We start from the raw sequence: 23,175 nt of genomic DNA on the forward strand, positions 1-23,175 counted from the left end.
CAGCCCTTTCAAAAATCCCAGATGCCCTCCACAGTTTATCTTTCAAATTGTACAAAACTACACAAGCAAGAGGAAAATTAAGCTCAAGAGGAAAAAAGACAAATCAGACAGATACATACTAAGGACGGGCCCTTAATTTCCTGGCATGTGGAGAACAATACACTCTTTAAAACAGATTCATGCAGAAACAATAGAGCTGAAAACCCGGCACTCAGCAAATGCAGACTTCTTGAGTAAGAGGACGTTTAAATAAGAATTTATTGAGAAGAGATGGAAGAGGCACAAGGGGAAAATATCACAGTAGTTGGGCAGGAAATTATTTCAAAATATATGCAGAATGGCTACAGGAGCTGACCCACTTTATTTGTGGAGAATAAAAATCCTTTTATAAGAAGTAATACAGGCCTTTCCAGGCTGTCAAGGAAACAGCAAATGAAATAAATACATTAGGAATAAGATGCTCAGTGCAACTCATTGTTTAAAAGACCAATATGGTAATTATTCTTGAAGGACAGGAGAACCAAAACAAAGCCCATGCCTTCCTTTGTCGAGCTTCAAAATCCAGTTTGCTTTTTTCATTATTCTCACCTGTGTTTACAAAGAAGCTGATTCAGCTGGGGCGAGGGGGGAGGGGGGGGCATGGAAATATCAGACAGAAACAGCAAAAACTTCCGCCACCTAATTAAACTCCGCTCTTAGCAGCTCTTCCTAGATATGTTTAGTGCACTTCCACAGCTATACAGCAGTTCAGGAATAATATAGTCAATATTTACAATACTGTAAGCTACAAAGGATAATCCAGAATCACCCCAAACACTCAGTGCAATGGAAGGGCAGTCACTGCCAAACGTCGTTTCAGCGCTTTCTGAGTCTGTGACTTGTGTCCCCTGACCGCCTCATTAACCTGACTTCTCCTTACAGTTACTTTCCTACACCATTAAAAAAAGAGGCTGGGCTCTCAAATGTTCACAGTGGAACTGCACAGGGTCTTCACAGCTGAGGATTCCCCCGTGACAGTGGGCTGGGGAAGGAATGAATTCTCACCTCTCTTTCTGATATTGTTTATCAGGAGGTAAATACTAAAAAAAGAACCCAGGATGATGGCTGATCTGATACATCACATAATCATCTCACCTTTTGAGGCTCTATTAAGGATTTTACCAAATCTTATCAAAGCTCCTGTTTATGGATGACACTAATTACTTAAAGAACAGGAAAAGAAATTCTCCTTATAGCTTGCTTTTGGGAAGTGTCATTCCAAAGAAAGGATCTCCTGTGTGGGCTCTGCCTCTGCCAAAGGGAGCCCCAGTGCAGACGAATATCGAAGCTGCCAACGGGTTATTGTCATCTTCTGTTCATCCTTCCCTAAGAAGGGAGGTAGATTAAAGGACTGACACCTTTCAGGAATGAAGATCTGTAAATGCAGTGTTACAGTACTGCCTCAACTAAATCCAACCAAAACCAAAAAATCCAAACAAAATCCAAAAAATCCAGTTTCCACACTCTTGAAGCCACAGGTGGTGGACATGGGCGGAGATGGAGCCACACTGTACCTCGGCAGCATGGAGATCCCTTAATCCACACCTCTTTTACTTGAAGCAGGATCAGTTAACCACCCCTGTATCATAAGGGACAAAGGCTTCTCTAAGAAGCCATCTCACCCACATCAGCTGCTTCTCAGGTATGTCCAGAACCTTTCAGCTAAGTTTTACTTCCCATGTGATGAAGCTCACGCTTCCCACAAGTCCTCTACATATTAGTTGACTTGAAGGCACTAAAAAAGTTCCAGTGTACAAAGCACAAGTCTTCACTGCTTGGAAATAACAAGCTGCTGATTTGATTGCAGCCTAGGCTGGGAATTTTTTCAGTCACATTCGCCATCAAATGCAGGTCATGTATCAGCTTGCATCAGGTTATGTTCAGGTTATTCAGGTTACCTTTTAAAAGCAAAGCAACTGTAGCAACATACTCATTTCAGTTTCAAGCAGGGTTGATGTTTAAGTTTAGATACATTGCTTAAAAACAATTTAATTTATAGTCACAAAACCCACTTCTAAAATGAAAAATAAATAAACCATGCTCATGTGCAGTTTTGTTTCTAATTTGTTAATTAGACAAAGCAGGTTGGTTACCAGGCCCTACTGCCTGTAGAACTATTTATGAAAGCCAAGTCTGCATTTTACAAAGCAACCGACTGCACAATCAAAGCAGCTTTGTGAGACAATGATCTTGGTTTCACTCTGTTGGCTCATTTTCAAAAAAGGTGAATTAATTTAGTTGCAAAAGGTCTCTCCCTAAGGCTGGCAGGGTTTTTACAACTGCAGAGATGTAAGCAGGAAGGAGATGTCGGGGATGGTCGGGAGCTTCAGTGAGTGGCTCCGTGGCAGTACCAACGGCACAGGAGGCAGCATTTGGTTTGTGCCGCTTCAGCAGAAGACAACAAAGCTCAGTGATTGCTTCATTTGCTGGACTGGAAAGGCCTTGGCAGATGATGATGATGTCTTGCTGGACTACAAGGTTCAGTTATTTTGACAAATTAACATCTGTGTGCTCATTGTGATCTTCATAACAGTGCAAATATAGAAGTGATGTAAACGATTGCTCTACTAAAAAAGTATATTTGAGAAACGGCCCTTCAGAGATTTCCCAAGAACTTTATGCTTGTTGATTTTCTTTTTTTTTTTTTCTTTTTAATTATCTTTGCCAGAAAAAAACAGTGGAAAGGCCAAGTCAAGAAGAAATAACAAACTGTTGTGAAGTTTTGCTCTGTAAGAACGCTTCCTCTGACTTTATGGCTAATGTTAACTCACCTTTTTGACGCCTGCTTAAGCATGACAGCAATTTTCTGTACTAACTGTTAAGTTTAAGCGGTCAGGATCAAATGCAGCAAAGGGAGATGTGAATTAATTACCCCTATCTAAGAAGTCAGTCTGACTGCCAGGAGAGCAAACCAGTAAATATAAAGCCAAAAACCTTCAAACCCTATTTCACTATTTCTATTACACAGTCTGCATTAATTCTGTTTGACAGACCTCCCTAGGAACATAGCCCCCTCTACCTAAGAGTTTACCTTTATGTAGTATCTGATAAGTATTCTCCGCAGATCAAACACCTGCAGCATCGTGGCAGCGTTGTTATCAATGATGCTGTATCCTTCCAGGATGTACTGGGTTCGTGTTATTTCCCATGTCAGCCACCGCAGGTTAAAGGCTGCATTACATGATAAGAAGTGAGGCAAGTGCCCGGGCTTACAACAGCAGCAGCCTTCGTTGTCTTCATCTCCTTCTGTTATAGCTTCCACTTCTCTCTGCTGGCAATATGTCCCTTGGCAGTGAGAAAAAGAGAGTATGCTGCCAGTTACTGGGGGAGGAGGAAACAAAGGACTTCTTCCAAGCTGAAAAAGTATGACTGAAGGCTCTACACACTTAAGAGAAAACAGAAAGAGCTACAGCCACAAATTAGGTGTGCCAACTGGTCCACGCGCAGTAGCAAACACAGAGCTGTACACTGTTTATTTACTATCACCCATAAAAGCCAACAGGGCCTGTTCTAACGTTGGGGGCATTTGGTTCTGAGCTGAGCTGAGCTACAGGCCACAGCTTCTGCCTTAATAAAAACTCTCCAGGAAGCAACGCTAAAGAGACTCGCTCCATCAGGCACATTAAGCAAATTGATCCAAGTCTCGGTCTGCTTCTTCAAATAACAGAGGGGATGCAAACAAAGATTTTACAGGGTGTCAGAGCACTTGTAAAATCTGGGGTTTAGCTAACTATCTTGGAAAGCAGGTTCCAAAAATAACATCCACCGGGTTGTTCTCTCTCCCACCGGAGTAAAAGCTACTCTAGATCAAACGTCTGTAATGAACAGGACTAGTGGCAGTGTATCATGAGTACAGAGCGGCTTTCTAATTAGCCTATTACACAGGCTTTAGATCAAAATAGAGTAAATCTTCCTGAAAGAGAGATGTTAACTCAAGTCATGAGGAAACAATAACGTATCTACTCTGCAGACTCTGTGTTTCTGGCCTGTGCTGTGCACACTAGAAGGTCAAGCTGAGCCATTCAGGATTTGGAACCTAAAAAATGTTGTTTCTGCACCATGTAGGGCACTACAAATCAAAACCAAGGTGGACACCCACGTGCTTCCCCCACATTCTCAGATCATATAAGTTTCATACTATGGTGTATGGATGCATTTTTAAAAAAAATTTTCTCTGTGTGTTGTTGCTGAACTCACTTTACACTGAATTTATACAGAAACAAATTCTTTGGTCTTTCAAGGCCATCTCCTGTGATGCAAGTCACGGCTCCGTCTCACATGGCCTTCCACCAGTGGTCCACTATCACCCCATGAGAGAGCTGCTCCACCAGCTTCCAGAGGGTCTCGACAGCAGAGGAATGTGCCAGACACTGTGCTGCAGTTCAACAGCTATGAAGCCCCCTGCCAGCACCAACAGAGCCGCTCTCATGTCACTCCAAATGGGAGAACAAGTCGGCTGTGTTCATCATCTGAATGTTGGGCTGGGTAAGAATAGTGTCAGCTCCAATACTCCTCAGTTTGCCAACACCCCAAAAGAGACCCTGGAGCAAAGCAGCAGCCCAAAGGCTTTTCTGTGGAACGTCACAACAGTTACTATGCTCTCAACTCACTCTCATGGTCCCGTAACAACTGTTTCTGCTCAACAACCTGAGGACCTTTAGTTTGTCTCAGTAGGAGCAGCACCCAGAATATTCCTCTCTCCACACCAAGAAAAGCCTTTCAGAATATAACAAAATGTGTTAGAGTACTGGTTAGCACCTCCTCTTTTTTACCTGCAGAACTTCTAAAATATATCCAGCAAGCAAAAACATACAAGAAAAAAAGATTAATTAAAAGATCTGAAGGAAATGTGTGAGGAAAAAACAGGATTGTAGCCCTAAGAGATGGAGATGGAGGGAGATCCAATATATGCCAGTATTCTCCATTCAATTTTCTGTCAGTGAAAACTTAGGCTGTGTACCCAGTGGTATTCACTCACTGATTCACATTTCTCCTTGGATTTACTGGACAGACAATCTGACAAATTATTAATTGTCTTCAAACAACCAAAACATAAACATCTTTCCTTTCAAGACTGCCACAAAGTACAAAACATGCCCTACCATGCTGACATTTCCAGTTGGACTGGACATGAACTGGACTGCTTCTGCTTCATATTTCACAGATTTCTACATGGATTAACACTTATTGCTCAACAGCAAAAAAGCAGCAACTGCTCTGGGTCAGTGGATGCTTTTCTGAAGTCAAGTCAAAAGACATCGTGCTCAAACTGAAGCAGGGGAAGGCATATTCCTTTGTGCATGGCTTGAAGAGAGTAGAATACCTACTCTGTGCTGGTGCTGCTGCCATTGCTGCCGTGTTTATTTTGGAAAGGTTAGAGGTCTGTCAGTATTAAACCGAATGTAAGAGAAGACGTTATCTTCATCCCAGGCACTAAATTAAGTATTGCCAAATGTTTAAGCCTGATGAAAACCACAAGTGTAATAAACAACTGCCACTGATCCCCTTACAACGAAGGGAATTAAAGACAGCTTTGCTCAGCCTATGTAACTATTCTGAATTTCTTTTTTTCTTGGTATGGCAATATCTCATTTCACTCCTACCAAATGCTGGCTGTTTCTAGGTGCTTTCTGTATTATCTCTATTAACAAATATGAAAATACTATTACTGGAGACTCTGTAATTATTAATTTTCTTAAGCCATACATTTTGTAAAGTACAGGGACTAAAGGCAAGGGCTGGGCCAGGCAAATAATAGGTGAAATCAAGAGACCCTCAATGTTTGAGGGAAGCTGTCACGCCATGAATAACAAACAAGCAGATGATGCCAGGACAATTATATGCTAATTATCAGCTAATTTGACAGGTAAAAATGTCTCCAACTCATCTTTGCTAGGCAATTTTAATCAAGTAAAGTAAAATTACATTACAGTGGACACAATCAACATTGAACTTGGGGAAGGAGACATTCTAACTGCCATCACGCTACTATCAGAATTCTGAGAACCAGCAAAGGAGCTCATGTGGTCATTTTGCAGGTTGACTCCAAGGAGTGAAATCAGGGCTGTGCCCTGTCAACATCTAGCAAACATACACTTGTTTAACGAAACCTGTTTGATGGCCTCAGGCACCAGCCTTGGGAACCTGGTGTCTTGAGCTCTGGGGTAAACCCTGCTCAGTTTAAAGGTGTAATCTGAACCACAGCCTGACAAAATACCAAATCCCTAGGTCCATTGTCATGCTGCTGATTAGTATTTCCAATGACATCTAGTAAAAGGACTCAGGTCTGCACAGAAAGAACTCAGGCCTGTGTTTGTTGTACATATTGGTTTCACCACCACCACCCCAGTTCTTGCAATCAGTTCTAAAAAGACTGCCAGCAATTTTCTCCCACCTTTATATGAGCCTTGCTTTAATCTGTAATGCACTGGCTGGACTTCAAGGCCACCGATTTGCATGTTACTGAGAAATTTCATTTTACCAGTGCCTACATCAATCCTTTTTTGTTCATTACTCTACACACTGGTACTGCAAAGACTAAGACTATGTGCTCAGCTTTATGCATTGAGCCAAAAGGGACAAGCCACAGCAAATGAAGTTCTGCCTTTGTGTGCACCAGAAGGGTGACCCTGAACTTCTGTGTATATGTTACCCACTGATGATCAAAATGACAATTTTTACATTGCTTCTCAAAAAATTATCAAGTTCAAGCAACTCAGCGAATTATTCATAAAGCCAGAGAGCAGGGAGCATATTGCACTTCAGTTCTGCAATATAATTAACTGTAGTACCATTAAATATTAAAATACAGGAAAATGTTTTCACTGTTAATTAGCCATTTTAAAATCTGAGGGAAAACATTTTTTTTTTTACATTTCCTTCTGCAGTAGAAAGCAAATAAGCTCTCCCTCTTCACTCAAGCTTAGTCATTCAGTGACCCTTGCTAGTGCAGATGAGACTGATTCATCTGTAAGATACCTAACGCTGGAGGGTTGCCAAAAACCCATCAATGCAAAAACATGCACTGGCTGAACAAAGCAAGGTCAATCTGTGTGAGCTCAGGAGAAAACCAGGGTGAGAACTTGGAGCTCTTTCTATTTTCCTGACGCATCAGGATTTGAGGAGTGACTTGTGCTCTGCCAGAGTGATCTGACCTAAATGGAAATAAGAAAATTGAAACTGAAAAATGTAATCCCACTTCAAGAGAATACATAAAATACACCTAAATTAATGACCATCTACCCTTCCAGAATTTATGGCTGAAGTCAAAGTGTGCTTTGGAATTCAATTCTGAAAGCTCAGTGAGTGAAAAGCATTTTTCAGTTCTGAAGGCCCAGAAGGAAAATCCCACAAAACAACCACATACTTCTAGAAGCAGTTTTAATTTCCATAAAACACTTCAGTTCAAAAGCACATCCAGAATGGGGACTAATTATTGTGGCAGAAGGTAACGACAGCTCGAGCACTAAGGATAGGTGGCATATAATAACCAACTAGAGTGCAAACTTACATAGAAAGGGCTCATGCACTGACCTCGTCCCACAGACATTAAGAAGGTCATACAACACTCTCCTGCACCAGGCACTTCAAGTTTCAAATTCTGTGACCCCTCCCAACAACCAGTTTTGGACTAGGGAGTTTAGCTAGGTGTTATGTCTGGGAGCTGGAGCTGGATGTGGAGATGGGAGCCATAAAGACAGACTGAAGCCCAGGATAACACCTTCTATAGGCCCCACAGAGGTCTCTTCACTAACAACTCCACAAAAATGCCCAGGTGCTTACCATTTCCTTGGCAAAATCACCCACATGAATATTGTACAAATAAATGCATTACAAGGGAAATATACAGCTCTAGAAACAACCAACACTTCAAAAAGGAGTCAACTGAGCTCCCAAATAAAAATCATGAATCCCAGAACTGGACGCATTCTGGAAATGAGTTTTGGCTCCTTCCTGCTCTTTTCCATGTAGAATTAGGATTAAGAACAGTAATTTACAGGCTCTGATAGTCTGAGGTTGTTTAAAAGAAAAATCTCAGAACTTAAAACTGGTATAAATTTCTCAAATATCAAAGCTGTTAGTTATAAAACTGTGGTTTGGTTTTCAGCTGCTTCGGGTGCTTGTATGCCTGAAAAAGAGTCTGATTTTCAAACCACATCACTTGCTCTAATAACAGGCATCGCCTCTCCTCGGAAACCTTCCCCTTTCTTGGTCCACGGAGACACATTATAGAAGCCCAGGTGAAAGAAAACATTCTCTACAGAGGTTGGTTGTTAAACTTGCAGCTACCAAATACCACAAAACCCTCTCACTTCACCTCTTCTGGAGTGCAATGCAAGACACATCCTTCTGTTTCTGGCAAAGACATTTTCTCAATAAAAAGGCTGCAGTGCATCTAACAACATTTTCCTTCCTTCTCCAGTGCACCCATATATACATACAAAATTGTGGAAAGGAGGAAAGGAAAAAGACATCAAATATTTATTCTGTTCTGTGTTACAGAAACTACTCTGAGCCTATTTGAAATTCATAGCTGCTTCCACTGTTGGAGCACCATTGTGCACCTAAAAAAGCTTGTACATAACAGATTTCCTGTACTCAACACAGTGTCCTCTTCCCCGTTTCATGCTGTTCTTCCCAATTAAATCATCAAGATTAAAGAACCCCCTTTGCATCCTTTTTCACAAGCACTGTGTCACTCAGCCTTTGTTCCTTCCCACAAGCACCAGGCTTTTGGTTTTTCATCCCTCTCTCCAAAGAGGCGTGTTAAAAATGGCTGCTTTCCTCTGAACTCCTTGCAATTTATCAATACCTTTTGATGGTCTGGTGCACAGACTGAACACACCTCAGAAGTGTGGTCTCAGGAAAGACGTGAAGGTGGGCACTTTCATTTCCCAACAGCAAGAAATGATTTGTAAAAGCCAAGAAGTGAAAGGTGCAACCACCCTTTAAATAACGATTCTCGCTACTGCTGCAGAGCCTTCAGACACAAAAATCAAAGGCCAATAAATATTCCTTACACCAGTAATGTACTTGCTGCTGTAATAAAACCATACAGCGTACACATACACGGCAGAAATGAGTAGCTGTCCTTATTTCTAAAGACATCATTACAGTGCCTAAGGCTTATACCCTAAACTGGCTGTGTTCATACACCCTTCTGCGCAGGAAACAAGCTGGCTAACGCAGAGAGAGCCCCATGGGCGACCCCATCCTGCTGTCAGAGCTGCCTTCCCCTACGTGCAATCACACGTGTGTCTGCTCGGTGCCCCTTCCCTCCATTCATCTAACCAAGCTCCAAGCGAAGCGTGAACACTGCACGTGCAACACACGGTAACAAAAACATCCCAGCAGAGATGTAGAAGTTAATTAGGTGACTGAAGAATACCTGGCATGAGTAAGAAAACAGCTCCTCACGATTTCAGTATCACCATCCATAAGTAATTCCGGCACACGCAACACCTAGCTGGATACTCTCCAAAATACATTTTGCAGAGGCACAGACTAAACAGGAAAATATTCTAAGCCTTCCTTGTTCTACAGGGAACTCGCTGGAGCTGGGTATTTTGACATTCTTTCCACTTGTTCCCTGATTGTGGGTTTTCCCCTGTCTCTTCCTTTCAAATTACATGATACATTATGTATTTCTCCTGGCAGGCTGGTTTTAGCATACCGCTGTGGTCTAACGCAGACAGTAGAGTGAAGGTACCAAAGGGCTTGATCCTCCCCCACCAACATGCAGCTACCTGAAGGTTTTCACCTAGCCTGAGCCTGTTACACTTCAGGAAAGGAGAAGCTGGGCATCTCCTCTCAATGCCTAGAGGTACTGAAAGTCTTCTCAGCTTTATGCACAGGATAAATGACATGATGGCACATTCCTTCTGCCTGCATAGAAAGGGAGAGTCAAGAACTAATTCCTACAAAGTGCTTAAGTTGAACAGGACTAAAGATGGGTGAGAGGAATCCCAGCTTTGCTAACTCTCCTCTTTCGGTCTGCGTGGTCCCTATCTTCTTTCCCTGCTACGGGGGTTTGGTTGTTTGGGGTTTGATTTTTCATCTAAAAACTGAGCCAAGTGCTTCTATTACATACAGTTAGAAAGGCACCTGGACCAGTCATTTATAATGCCAACTCACAATTAAGCTGATTGCAGACTTGGAAGGGCGGTACCTCCTGCCCCCAGCACACTTATATTCAGCAGACTCTCTGACCTCCTCTTTGGGCCTTGCTGAGGCAGTACTGTCTACACAGCTTTTCAGCTACCACAATGAGAAACACCAGTAGGAAACTCCAGAGCTCCACAATGCAAATATTGCTCTTGGTTTACTCACAAACAGAACACAGTGTTTTGATTCACTCATTTCCAAAGCAAACGCAGACTTCCTATTTAAGGAACAGCAGATTTTCAGGGCCCTCAATTAAAATTAGTTGTTTGAAATAAGCTCAAAAATTACAGATTTCAAGTTCTTTCTCTAGCCATTTTCTCCCTCCTTGTGGGAAACCATTCTGTGCAATGAAAGGAATCAGGGTCGTATGTGAAAAAACAGTGCATGACCAGACAACTAAAAATAGGCAAGTAAGATGCTCAAAGCAAAGGAAATGAGCTTAGTGCTTCACAGCTGCCTCTTGACTTCATAAACCACCAGGTTCCTCCAGGACAGTTACATACACTCTTCCCACTTAGTGCAGAGAAATAACCCTGCAGTTGTAACCCACACCCTCCATCGGCAAGATTTGAGATGGGAAAGAAGGTGCCTTGTTAGTGCAGGAGATGGATCTTGGTGCTGCTTGGGTGGGGGGGGACTGCTCTAACTTCCTGCCCCTGCAGGCAGCACAGCAACCTGGTTCAAAGGAAGGAGAAAAGAAAACTTTCCAAGGAAGACTTTCTGCTCAATCTCAGCTTTCAGAGACCTTCCTTGGGACAGCCCTTACTCTGTCCCTACATGCAGCTTCTGCCTCCAGGTCAGTCCTTCTGGCTCCTTTTACTAAGATGTAGCATCTCAGTGTCTGGGCACCCTTGTGTAACCACCAGAGCAGCAGGTGACATTCCCATTCCCACCTCCCCACTCCTTCACTAACTTCACTGTCTTTTCCCAGTTCACGGTTTGCTCCTCTCTCTTAGTCCAAGTCTTTTGAAAAAACTCAGGTAAGGGTGCTGCTTTGCAGGTGAGGAGCATGACAGGCTGGAAAAGGGGATATTCCTGATGGGAACTCAGCTGGCTCTGGATGGCAACCCATGAAACTCACGCAGGCAGCTCCTGTTGCACTCTGCAGACGTGCTGGACCTACTCACAAAGCGAACCAGCCACTGTACTAACAGTAAACAGCATTAGGCAATCTGCATGGAACGGACAATTTTCAGACCCACTTGGTTACCTACACTGTGATTTTAGGGAACACACTGCAAGTTTTCAGCTTTGTGCTCAGATCCAAATGCAAAATGGCACTTGCCTGGTAAGGAACCATCCTGGCTCTGAGTCAAACAAAGTCTTCCCGAAGTACATTGCAACAAAACTATCCAGTCATTCACCACTCAACTTCCAGTTCATTAAGCCCATCTGCCAGGCCCCTGAGCTTTTCATCCAGCTAGCACACAGTTTGAGGATCCTCTCCTATTTTTTCAACTGTTTCCAAGCTTTACTTTTCTTGAACTGTCTGGGCATGGAGATGATGGAGAAGATGGACCCCAGCAGTAAGTGGCAACTGTGTAAAGGAAAAAAATGCTCCCAGATCTCATCTAATTTAAGCATGAAAGTGAGACTCCTTTCTTCTGTTTGTTTCAAATCCAACAGTGAAATGTTTTAACACAAAAGGGCGATCAGCAAAGAATTTTCTGAAACCAGAATGCAAGTTAATGGAAAAGTACATGGTCCTGCTTACTCAAAACCTGAACAAATCTGAACAAAATGTCAACATTGTCCAAGATATGCCTCCTTTTTAACACATATAAATCCCTATGGAAGGCACTTTTCAGATCTGCAGAAATGAACAAACTATTTTTTGACTTCACAGAGTTTCCGTAAAGAATTATAGCTGCAAGCAACCTAAGAGGAATCAAAATGACAGGCTGACTAAAATGGTCTTTTTTTTTTTTTTTAATGCAATTACCTCAGAGATTTACCAGCCTGTGAAACCACTGGTACTGTAACTAAGAGATCTGAACTGCCACAATATTTAACTGCTCTTGCAGAACAACATAAATCTGTATTTGCCTGGCCTGGATTTATAAGAAGCAATAACAAATTCCAAATCTACCCAAAGAAGGGTTGGACTCGATCTCCTGAGGTCCCTTCCAACCCCTGTGATTCTGTGATTAACCTCAGTACCTATCTCTGACACAGCAGCACCACTGCTTACCTCGGGGGCACACAAGGAGAAGGTAAGACTTGCACAGATGACTTTGAAGTTGAAGAAAGCCACAGAGCCACACACAGATCCTCATCATCAGGAGCAACAAGAAATTGTAAGGCTGATAAACAAATCCCTTCTCTCCCTTTCCAGTTGCTTTTTCTTATAATTTGCCTTTGTAGTGAATAGGTATCTTTTCAGGTACTATGCTACCAAGCTGTTTCAGGTACTTACTGTATTCTACGTTACTTTTCTTAAGAAACAGGAGCATCATCTTTGTCTCCACCATACAGGAAGGAAAGTGAACATCAAGCATTTACCACAACCTGTTCAGCATCCTACAGGGAGTCTGTCACAGAGTCAAGACTTGAGCCCACACATGTAATTCCCTAGTCTAATCCTCCCACGCCTGAGCACGCTCATAGAGCCAGTTTGTCTCCTATTTTCTCATACTCAACCTTGTTGAAAAGTCCCCTTCAATATAGATTCCTCAACATGCTGCCCATTAGATGCTCAGCCCTTGAGCCTGGGAAGCTGTTTATTCCGGGATTTCAAACCCCTCATCACCTGGAATTGCAAAGTGGTATCTTTGAAAGGTTATAAACCCAAGAATCACACACAGGCAGGCAACGTGTAGCACCATCAAAATTTTAAAAAAGGTTTAAAAGTTTTGTGGTTTTACTTTCATTTTTCTTCCTATTTTAGGGACAACTACGGTTACAGACAAAAGGACAGCAGTGTGACGCTGGCTTCCTGGTAGCCATACAACTGAGGAAGGGGATGTGACTGCCATTCCATGGGAGGAGTGTCCTGACAGGGGAATATGCTGAACACGAAGAAAGTGAAGCCCCTTCCTCAACTGAAGTCTGCGTCTCTAAATAAGAGATATATGAAGCCTGATCCACTCGCTTCTCTTCTGTTGTACTGTGACAGAGACCATCTTGACACTGGCATCTTGGCACAATCCAACACAGTGTATTTCCATGGGTGGAGCCTTACGATATTTGGCATTTCTTCAAAGACCAGTTTTTGGGGGTTGTACAATTTTAAGAACAACTTCAGTCTTCATGGTTATGGAGGGAATGAAATAGTCTGAAAACATAGCTAAGAGTAACACAAAAGATCTGTGAACCCAGCAAATAACTCAGTAGTCCTGCTATACAAAAGTTTTATGATACTCAAGAACATGAGTCCAAATTTCTTAACATCTAGGTTTCAAAACACTGTCATACAAATAATGGTACAGAGAAACACAGAGCCTTTAGACAGACAATCAAATATCTGTAGAAAGTCAGGGAGAGAAAAGTTCTTGAATTTTATATCCTACTATAGACTTGTGACAGATTAGGAAAGCCAGACAGGTTTTGTGGCTGGTTTTGTTGTTATTTAAATTACTGGGGATCCTTACCTCGAAATTCCAGACCTCTGAGCTGAAAAGTGACGAGGCCGTTTCCAATTTCAATCAAGTGCACAAAGGCATTTAAATAATCCGATGCCAGAATAAAACAGTCTCCTGTGTTGTAGTTTCCCCAGCGGCCCAGAATCAAATCTCCACAAAGCGACTCCTGCAGAGATCTTGTCAAATGCTCGTAAAAAATGGAGTTGAGGTTATTGTCGTCATTTCCTGCAACCAGAGCAGCACACACTTGTAAAAAATAGAGTTTATAACATGCTAAGCCATTCTGCTGCACAAACCATCATCTTGTAGGTGTATCTGTACACACGAGAGCATATGTGGATATTATACATAATTACAGGTACACATGCATATTAATGTATGTGCATATGTGGGAGCAGGTCTGTTGCTACGCAGGTTTTCATCACCATGGCCATTATGCATCCAGCCCCGGTACGTATGTGCACGCACCTATGTACACACAGGTGCATATGCACACATGGACATACTCAACTCCACACCTTCTGGAGTATAGTCAGGTAAAATCTAAAGGAGTCGTGAAATTAATCTTTTAAACACACACACACAAAATAATGTTTTGCTTGAGCTATGGATTTTAAAACATAATTAACTTATTAGCATATATAATAAACACTAAAGGTTATTGCTATCAGATGACAGAACAGCCTTGGGAAACACCTTAATTCCCTACCTTGAAATGATACATAATGGGAGAGCAACACATATGCCCCAAACCGCTAATATCTCTCTCACGCTTTCTTGGGCCATTTTGGATTACACCCGTTTCTGCTTGAAGATGTGTAGTTGTTCATGCTACTGATGTAACAGGTAAGGATAAAAAGGTGTGTGTGTCTGTGTGTGTCTAAGGGATAAATATGTAACAATAATTACAATTAAATACCTCCACAGTACAAGTCCCTGACACCTCTGTGGTAAAAGGAAATCATTTGTGGAACACTGAAGTGGAAGAAACCCATGTACAAAACCTCGGCTTCTCACTGGGACCAAGATTTGGCCTAAAACACTGAAATCTGTTTCCCCTGGAAAAGGCTCTGTCCTGCCAGGAACTGAAGAGCATCAGCTGAGGTACCACATGCTCTCCACGTCCACTGAGTCACCAATGTCTTACTTCCCACCCTCACAGGAACAGCTTTGGTGCAGCCTGGGAAAGCACTTTCCATCACCATGGATTGGAGCTTGTTTAACAGACTGGTCTCCAGAGAAGAAGCCACCATCTTTCCTATGTTTTTCTTTTAGCCCCTCCTGCAAGCTTTCCAATTTTCCCTTCCCTTCTCTCCCAACAGATTTCTCTTCAAGGAAAAGGAGATACCTGTCAGCCCAAACTCCTCAGCAGTAGGAGCACTGTTAATCTGCTGCTTTTTTCTAAAACCTTTTCCTCACCACAGGTGACCTTCGAGTCTAGCTAGGTCGTCTGTTGCATACTCCCCATAAACAGGGATGTTATGACTAACCAGGCAATTTGCAGCCCAGTGACCTAACTGATCAGCTGTACGTAACTGAAGAGTGAATTTACTCATCAAGTCACATGACTTAAACTGGTGCTCTGTCATGCTTAAAACATTCTGGTTTGTTCACACAACTTATAAAGTCTTTGCATCTCTTTAGCTTCCCAGGCAAAGCCTCGACCATTAAGCACATCTTGCAAATGAAGTAAAACACCCAAACCCCCAGGCCGTACCTGCATCCTTTTCGATCTGAATGGCCAGTCTGGTGTTGGAATGGTCCGATCTTTTGGTGCTGGAAATAAAGACATGTTGCACAGCAAATTCTTTTTTTTTTAAAGAGCAGATTCCCCCCAAAGCACATTTTTATTTCCTTTTAATGTATTGTCACTCTCTGCCTATATAACATTATGCAGTTCACGCTCTAATCCATTCATCAGTTTATTCCAAGCAGGCATATACACCTATTTCAGTTCAGCACTGGTATTGATATTATAGCTTATCAGCACATAAACATGTTTGTGTTCCTCCTTCCTTTTCCTCAAACTCCTTCCTCATTTTCCTTCTTGTGAAGCAGTCCATTCAGAATTTGGCATCTGTGATAATACACAACACTACATACTTAAACAAATGAACTGGCTCCAGAAACTTGTCAGCCAGCTGCCACCAAAGCACTGGAGAGAAAGAAAATTTTAAATAAGTATTTCTTCCCTTCTAAGCCTTTAGGGAAACAGCTGGACTCTAAGGGGTGTTCTTCGTGTGAAAATATTTCTGTGGGTGTATAACACGTACGGAAAAGTGACAACAACAATAACAAAAAATCACTTAGTTTCCTATTTAGCTAGGCAGCAAGGAAAGAGTCTCCAGTCATTGAAAAATAATAAACTACAGGGTCTTATTCCATACAGACAGCAACTCTGCCTCTCTTACGAATGACGTATTCCCCGCTCAATATTTTCATAGCATCAGTGGAATATAAATACTACAGGAAAAAATGGTCACAGAACAGAAAGCAACTAAAAGGTAGATTGGATTGAGCTTTTATTCCTATCTGTAACAAAAAGACATTAACAAAGTCTGAAAATCAGGAACAAGTAAATCACTGTGGCCAGGCACATGTCTAACAGGAGTGGTTGGTGTGGTGATGGGGGATGTTCAACACCATAAATCCAAATCATCTCCCGAGCCTTTCGGGTACAAGCAAAAGCCTGGCTAACAGAAATGCTGTAGCAAATACAAACTTCCCTGAAATACTGCACTGGAGTGCTGCTTTAGGATTCCAGGATGCTTTGTTAAGAATATTGTCTCAAAAATTTTTTATTCCTCAATCATCAGCCTTAGCAGAAGGCCTATCAGTCAGACACATATATACCACAATTCCTTGGAAAAGGGGGTTAAAACAGAAAACAGGGAAGGACAAAGCTCTTTGCCCCAAGCCACAGTCAGCATAAGGTTATACGTGAAAGTGGTGAGAGCCTCATCTGCTCACCAGTCTGCAAACACAGGGGGAAAATGCCAAGACATCACCTCTCCTGGCAGGCATGGTCATCCTCATGCACTTTGTCAAACCACACGAAGGGTAGCAAGGCCCAGTGGGCCTGGCTGGGGACTGGCCCATTACCATGGAGCACAAAGCATACTTGAGATTGTGAATGGGCTAAAGGTTGGCCAGTCAACTTAAAAAGTTCAAATTCAACTACTCACTATGAGAAATTAGACATGCTGCGAGCAAGACTCTGGTAAAAAAAGGTATAAGTAATACAGGAGGGTTTTAAACAGCTTAACACGAAAAGAGGGTGGTGTAAACCGAGGGCAATGTTGTCTTTGAAGCACAGCAGAGAGTCTCTGCAAGCCTGTATGTCCTCATGGCAGTGTCGGTGCCCAGGATTTTGTGTGTCAACACACAACTTATTTAGAAGGTTGGAAGTTTCCAAGCTGAAGCTGTAAGCTCATAAGGAAGCCAACTAAGAGAAGGATCCCTCTGATGTTACTTATGTTGGAAAGCCTTTTCATCCACCTTCTACAGCCTCCCCAAAACAAGCTGTGGAAAACGGACCAACAGAAAAAACACACACAGGCTACCATGTAGGAGACAGAGGAGGAACAGAATTGCTTTACTTCTCCCTACCAGCAACTGATTTTTGCTTTAAAAAGGCATGTTCTTTACTTTGCAAGAAATATAGTCGTAAAGAATATGAATCTTAATTAGAATTATTTGTAATTAATATTAGGGCATTATCTACATAGATTAAAATATTATTTGATGTATTATTTATCTTCCTGCCTCTGGTTGGCTCAGCTTACTGTAACTGCAATTTTCATTTCCTATGTGACAGAAAATGGCAACGGGGGGCAGGGGGCCTTTCTAAGCAGTTCAGAATATAAAGAGTGATTTTACTTCCAAAAGGTTATCAGAATTCTTCTGCCCTGATATACATCCACCTGCAATTGCAACATATGCAAGAGTAAGCATAAAGATTAGGTTATGGAATTCAATCAATTTTCTATTCTCAGCAGAGAAACGCTGCTGATTTCCAAATGCATATGTTTTAAGATTGTGAGACTCCTTAATAACTTTCAGTCCCTCCAAAATCAGCGTGGCAGTATGAGGTACAAGTCAATACTAATCTTTATCCCAATTTTTTTTTACCAACCTATAAAGCATTTGCTGTTCTCAAGGCAAATTGAGACCCATACAAATCAAGCAATACTTCAGAAATTTCTCATCTATAATGAGCATTAACCCTTTTGCCCAGCATGCAGCTCTGGCCCTCTTTCATTCCTTTTTAAAATCTTTTTTCTCCCCTTCTTTGAGAGAAGGATGCTTGAAACAATCAGGGAAAACCAGGAGTGCTTTAGGATATTTCCGGGTGGATAATGCAGCCTGACTGGGAAATGGGGAAGAACACAGAACAGTGCTCACAAACACAACCAAACCAGGTTCTGTTGCAGCTTTATCCTCCATTCTGAGCAATGATTGTTTAAGCAGCCAAAACATGGGCCTCGGGACATGGGTCAAGAAAGGATTAACATTTTCAGACACCACCAGAAAACCTCCAATCTTTTACTTTTATATTTCAAAGCTTTTTTTTTTTTTTTTTTTAAAAAAGACCAAGGATAATATATAGAGATTGTAAAACCAAATTCTGTCCTAAAATTCACTTTAGTTGAATAAATTCGGTCAGGTCATCCATTTTTGACTTTTAAAATCTGCCACAATTATTAGTCACCAAATCTTGTGTTATACTTTCCCAAAAGGCGATGGGAATTTGCACAGCATTAAACTACAGTACATCCCACCGAACAATCAAACCAGAGGCGTCTTTACTCCTGGGCATTTTGCTGTCAGCTAGGAACTCTCCAAGTGGGTGATTTGGGCTTTCCTCCAGTGACCTCTTGCTTTAAATTTGGTTGTTACCACTCATCCAAGGTGATAATTAGCTCAGTAATTGGATTTCTTCTGGAATTGCATTATTGTATGCAAACCGAGTGCAGTTCCTTCAGCACTGGCCATCGAGAGCAAGACATCATGTTTTAACATCTCCTGCTAAGTCTTCAGTAATTTTAAAGCTAACATCCTGCTTTGCTCCTGAAATATCTCCCTCACATTCTTTCAATCCAGCATTTACGTGGGTGCTGAGATAATCCACTCATTTGCATAGCACTGTTCACGCAATTACAACTCTCACTTCCCTTTGCAGGAGGATGAAGCCCCTTCCTGTACTTTCCTTGCCCAAAAATACTACCTCATTTTTCAACCTGGAAAGAGTTTCCTCTCCCCCTTTACTCTCCTGGTTTCCTTAGAAAGGCAGAAAAAAAAAAAAAAGACTGAGGGGGATGCAGGCAGGCTGGGGACACACAGCGGATGGTGAGAAAGAAGGGGGGGGGGGGAAATCATCGCTGTGCTTATTTCTAGGAGATGAAACTAAAATTGCAGCTGTTCTATCTGCTTTGCTGTTGCTGGGATTTGCCCCAAAACACAAATTCAAGATTTCCAGGATTCCTGCTGTGAACGAGGAGATCTCTACTTTGAAAGAGAATGAAACAAAGGAAAGCGGTTTCCCTCCAGGAAGATGTCTTTCTAGGGTAGATTCAAAGTTTTTCTTTGTCTGCGTCCAATGAATTTTAATCCGTCTTTCCATGACATCCAACAGGCAAACCTAACAGAGAAATACTTTACCATGCTGCAGCTCTATGACTATTCATGGGAGTCTGGAAAAAACCATCCTCAGCACTTCCCTGTGACTGCCTTACATTGCTGGCACTATAAACGGAAGGCTTAGTATTAAAAACACAGTAGTAGTAGTAGTAGTAGGCTACATCAGTGAAGTAGGAGGTAGAATGAGGAGATGGCAGAATAAGCAGGCATCCATGAATATTTGAAGGACACCAGAGGCAAACACAATGGTACTAATTGGAAGTGTGAGGATGCCCAAGTAGTTTTAAATCAATTTCTTCTGCAGCGCAGACTGATTTCAGTGAGATTACAACAGCAAAGGCTGACAGCCCCTTCGTGCATAACCATGCCTGGGTTTTCTGGGCAGCTGCGTGGCAGATACACCTCAGGTTTAACTCCCGTTAATAAAGAACAATCTCTTGAAAATGAAAGCAACTTCTTCCTGATCACTCGGCCTGATTTTTATTTTTCATGCTTTCTTCCTCCCCTCCTTGCCTGACCGCTCCAGTGTTTCAGCTAACAATAATAAAAAGTGGCTTTGATTGCAGGCTCGGCAACTGGGGGAAGGTTAAAGCATCAAAAGTTGCAGTTGTTAAATACAGGGCTGTTGAAGGATCCCTTTCACCATAGGAAGAGCTGACTGGCAAGAATGTTTCCTGTTCTTTGGGTTTCTTTACTTTCTTAAAAAGGTTTTTATAATTCATTCTGAGAATATGTGGGTTTGCTTTTGGGGTTCTTTTGTGGTTTATTTAGGGCGTGCGTGTGAAATCAGAATTGCAGTCATTTGCTGTGATACTACTAAGCATGTTTATTTGGCATATTCTACAGCCTTTCCTGAAGATGATGTTTCTGTGCTCCTGCAGCAACAAGATGCAAGCGAGAAGTGTGAATTTCAGATCAAAAGCTGAGTGCCCAAGCATGGATTAAACAGCCCACCCAAGTGCTCTGACATTCAAAGGCTTAGCTAGGGAATTCACCTCTTATAAATAAGCCAGGTCATTTAAGCATCTGTGTCCTTTAAAATATTCACTAATGCTTTACCAAAATGTCATCAACAGCCTCCCTTCTGTCTTATTTGTCTACCTACCTTGCTACTTAATTACTTTCCTCTTGTCTCAGCATGCTTTTTTTTTTTTTTAAGAAGTCATTTAGTCACTATCTTTACATATTTTATACTATGCAATACAAGAAGCTTTATAAGAGGAAGGATTATGCCAACTACAGAGAGATGATTGTGTTCACTCTTGTGTTACTGCTGGGACCACAACATTCCTGTAAGGATGTGACTTCGCACAGGACCCTGCCTCACAGTTGTACCTCACTGCCTGCAATTCACAGAGGTACTTTTAATCTAAAAGCAAATGTGTTAATTACACACACAAAAAAAATGCATCTGAAATACTGCAGGTGAGTGGGTTTTTATCTTGTTTTCCAATCAACACAAACATTATAGGAAGGGTATTATGCTGTGCCTAGCTCTGGCTCTACGCTGGCTGATGGGAACGTGAGTGACCTGGCAAAAGCCTGAGAACACATAAAGACCTGGAGAGTAGAAAGGAAGTGATGAGAAACTCCTGGGGAAGTTTTCCTCCTTTACTCCTGATATGTTTAAACATCATGAAAAGAGGAAAGGACAGCAACACGTTTCTGAATTGATTCCTAATATTCTTTATTGTTGATAAGAAAATGCCCTTATGCTTTTTAAGCCTGCGAGATTAAAATATCATATAATTAAGGTATTTTAATTGCCACTTCTAGACTCAAGGTGGCTGCTTATAAAGAAAATTCAGAGGTAGAGATGGCAAAAAAGTGTTAGGAAAGACAAGAATAAGACAAAGACTAGTGAGTGGTGTCTTAAAGAGAAAGTCTACATCAGAAATAGTAGTTTAGTTCACTATAGGGTTTTCCATATATATATATTTCACACCAAAAGATGAAGGGAGGCAAAAAAGGAAGCTAACCAAGCCATTGCAGAGCTGTAAACCTGCAAGTGCAGCATCAGTGATACTACAGTGAAGAAAAAGAAAAGTCTTACCATAGTCAAAGGATTACAAAAAAAAATTTAAGAAAAAAATCTCTCTAGCATTCAACCAGTAATTACCTAGTCCCAACTATCACAAAGTCTCAGAGGCCATTCTCAGTGGCAATGGTGATATGTCTGCATTTTGCATTACCTCATAAAGAAGGAAAGTTACCTTACATTTTGCTCTTATAAGCCCTGAGGCAATTTGGGTCCAGTACATACCCTCCTACATCAGCAGGCACAATTTATTCCCTGCTGCCATCTGTACGCAACTTGAGTATCACCTCAGTTAGAATGGTTACACTTGCTGAACATCTCTGTGATCTCAGCTTTTCCCCCCTATTCCCATCTTAAAAGTTGCTTGAGTAAGCAAGTTCATGCATTTACTTGATCTTATTAGATTTACATAATCTGGAAACTCAGCATTAGACAAACAGCTTATAAAATTTTAGTGCCACTGTATACCCACCCAAGCCCTTTAAATACTACACGCTTCCTATTTCTGTTTTCATCTTTCTCTTATATCCTGCTGCTGCCTTCCTTTCCAAATATCTTTAAAAGTCTTCTATCACACACAAGATTTCTTTTCCTCTATAGGTCTGAATTCCTGCTTATTAATATCTGCTGCAATATCTTCTCAGATTTTGCACTGCATGCCTTTTCCCTCTTTGCCCAACCCATTCCCTTTTCATTCATCTTGCTTGTGGTTTTGATCTCTGCTTGTGATCCTGCCTGGCCTCAGCATGCATCCCCTCTCTGATGCCTCCCTTCTGTCTTTATTCTGTCCTCTTAGAATGATTCAGTGAATTGGAGTTGCGAGCGCATCTTTAACTCGGCAGGGAACTCCAGAGCACTGAATCAGAATGCGCTCCCAATTAATTATCACACATATGGCTCCTATTCAATTAGCCTCAATTTGTTTTATTGACTGCCAGGGGCAAAATTTGAGAAGAGATGTTACCAGTTAAAGAGATACTGCCAAACAGTTAAAATACAACTTTGCATTTCGTATAGACTCCCTTGAGTGTGAAACTCTTGGCAACTCAGCATTATTTTAATACCAGCTCTATGTGATTAAAGGTGCCTGGTTTTCCTCAGCCATCCTTTCCCAGACAGCCCTCACATTTCCCCAGTTCAGCATGGCATGGAATCAAGCGATGAGACGAGGGCTGGGATGGAGACAAGATGTGCATACCTCCAGTGCTACAGCAGTTGCCCAAAGGGGCACACATACACGCAGGGTCGCTTCCTCTGTGTGAGATCTCAGCTCAAGATACCAAGGGGAATATAATTTCTAACAGGGCTTCTTTTAGCCTGGGGCTTTACCTGAAGCAACACATCCCACACCTCCATGTGTGGCTTTGTCACTCCTCAAAGCCCTACACACCTGCTGAAAGGGATTAAAGACTCCCAAACCAGGAACGTGTTGCAGGCACAAGTCCAGGAGTAGTACCAGTGATACGCAGTGTGAAGATGTAGTGCAGATAGGTACTACAACAGGGAGGAGACAGGGAATAGTCTTAAGACGACAGATAAGTCTAATGAATAACATGTAACTTCAGAGGGCTTGCAAAGAGCTAAGCCCGAAGTATGGACAAAGTTGTTCCTTGTTCTTCAAATGTATTGGCTTTCTCAATTCTCTTGCCCAGGGCCAGAACCATGGCCACATGCAGGGAACAGGGTGCAACTTCCCAAAGATCAGTTTATCCT

The 23,175-nt window shown here is 41.9% G+C and overlaps 1 protein-coding gene across 1 annotated transcript in view; it reads right to left on the minus strand.

The window, feature by feature from the left end:
* PCNX2 (pecanex 2) overlaps window positions 1-23,175 on the minus strand; it is a gene marked incomplete at both ends in the record, with an annotated part of 151,395 nt that overhangs the window by 22,039 nt on the left and 106,181 nt on the right. The window contains 3 exons of the mRNA XM_084262153.1: window positions 3,071-3,324; window positions 13,794-14,009; window positions 15,502-15,560. Coding sequence (XP_084118279.1) covers window positions 3,071-3,324; window positions 13,794-14,009; window positions 15,502-15,560 — 529 coding nt within the window. The remainder of the gene's footprint in view (window positions 1-3,070; window positions 3,325-13,793; window positions 14,010-15,501; window positions 15,561-23,175) is intronic.

Source organism: Gallinula chloropus (genome assembly GCF_964237585.1).
Source record: "Gallinula chloropus genome assembly, chromosome: 3".
NCBI classification, from domain to species: domain Eukaryota; kingdom Metazoa; phylum Chordata; class Aves; order Gruiformes; family Rallidae; genus Gallinula; species Gallinula chloropus.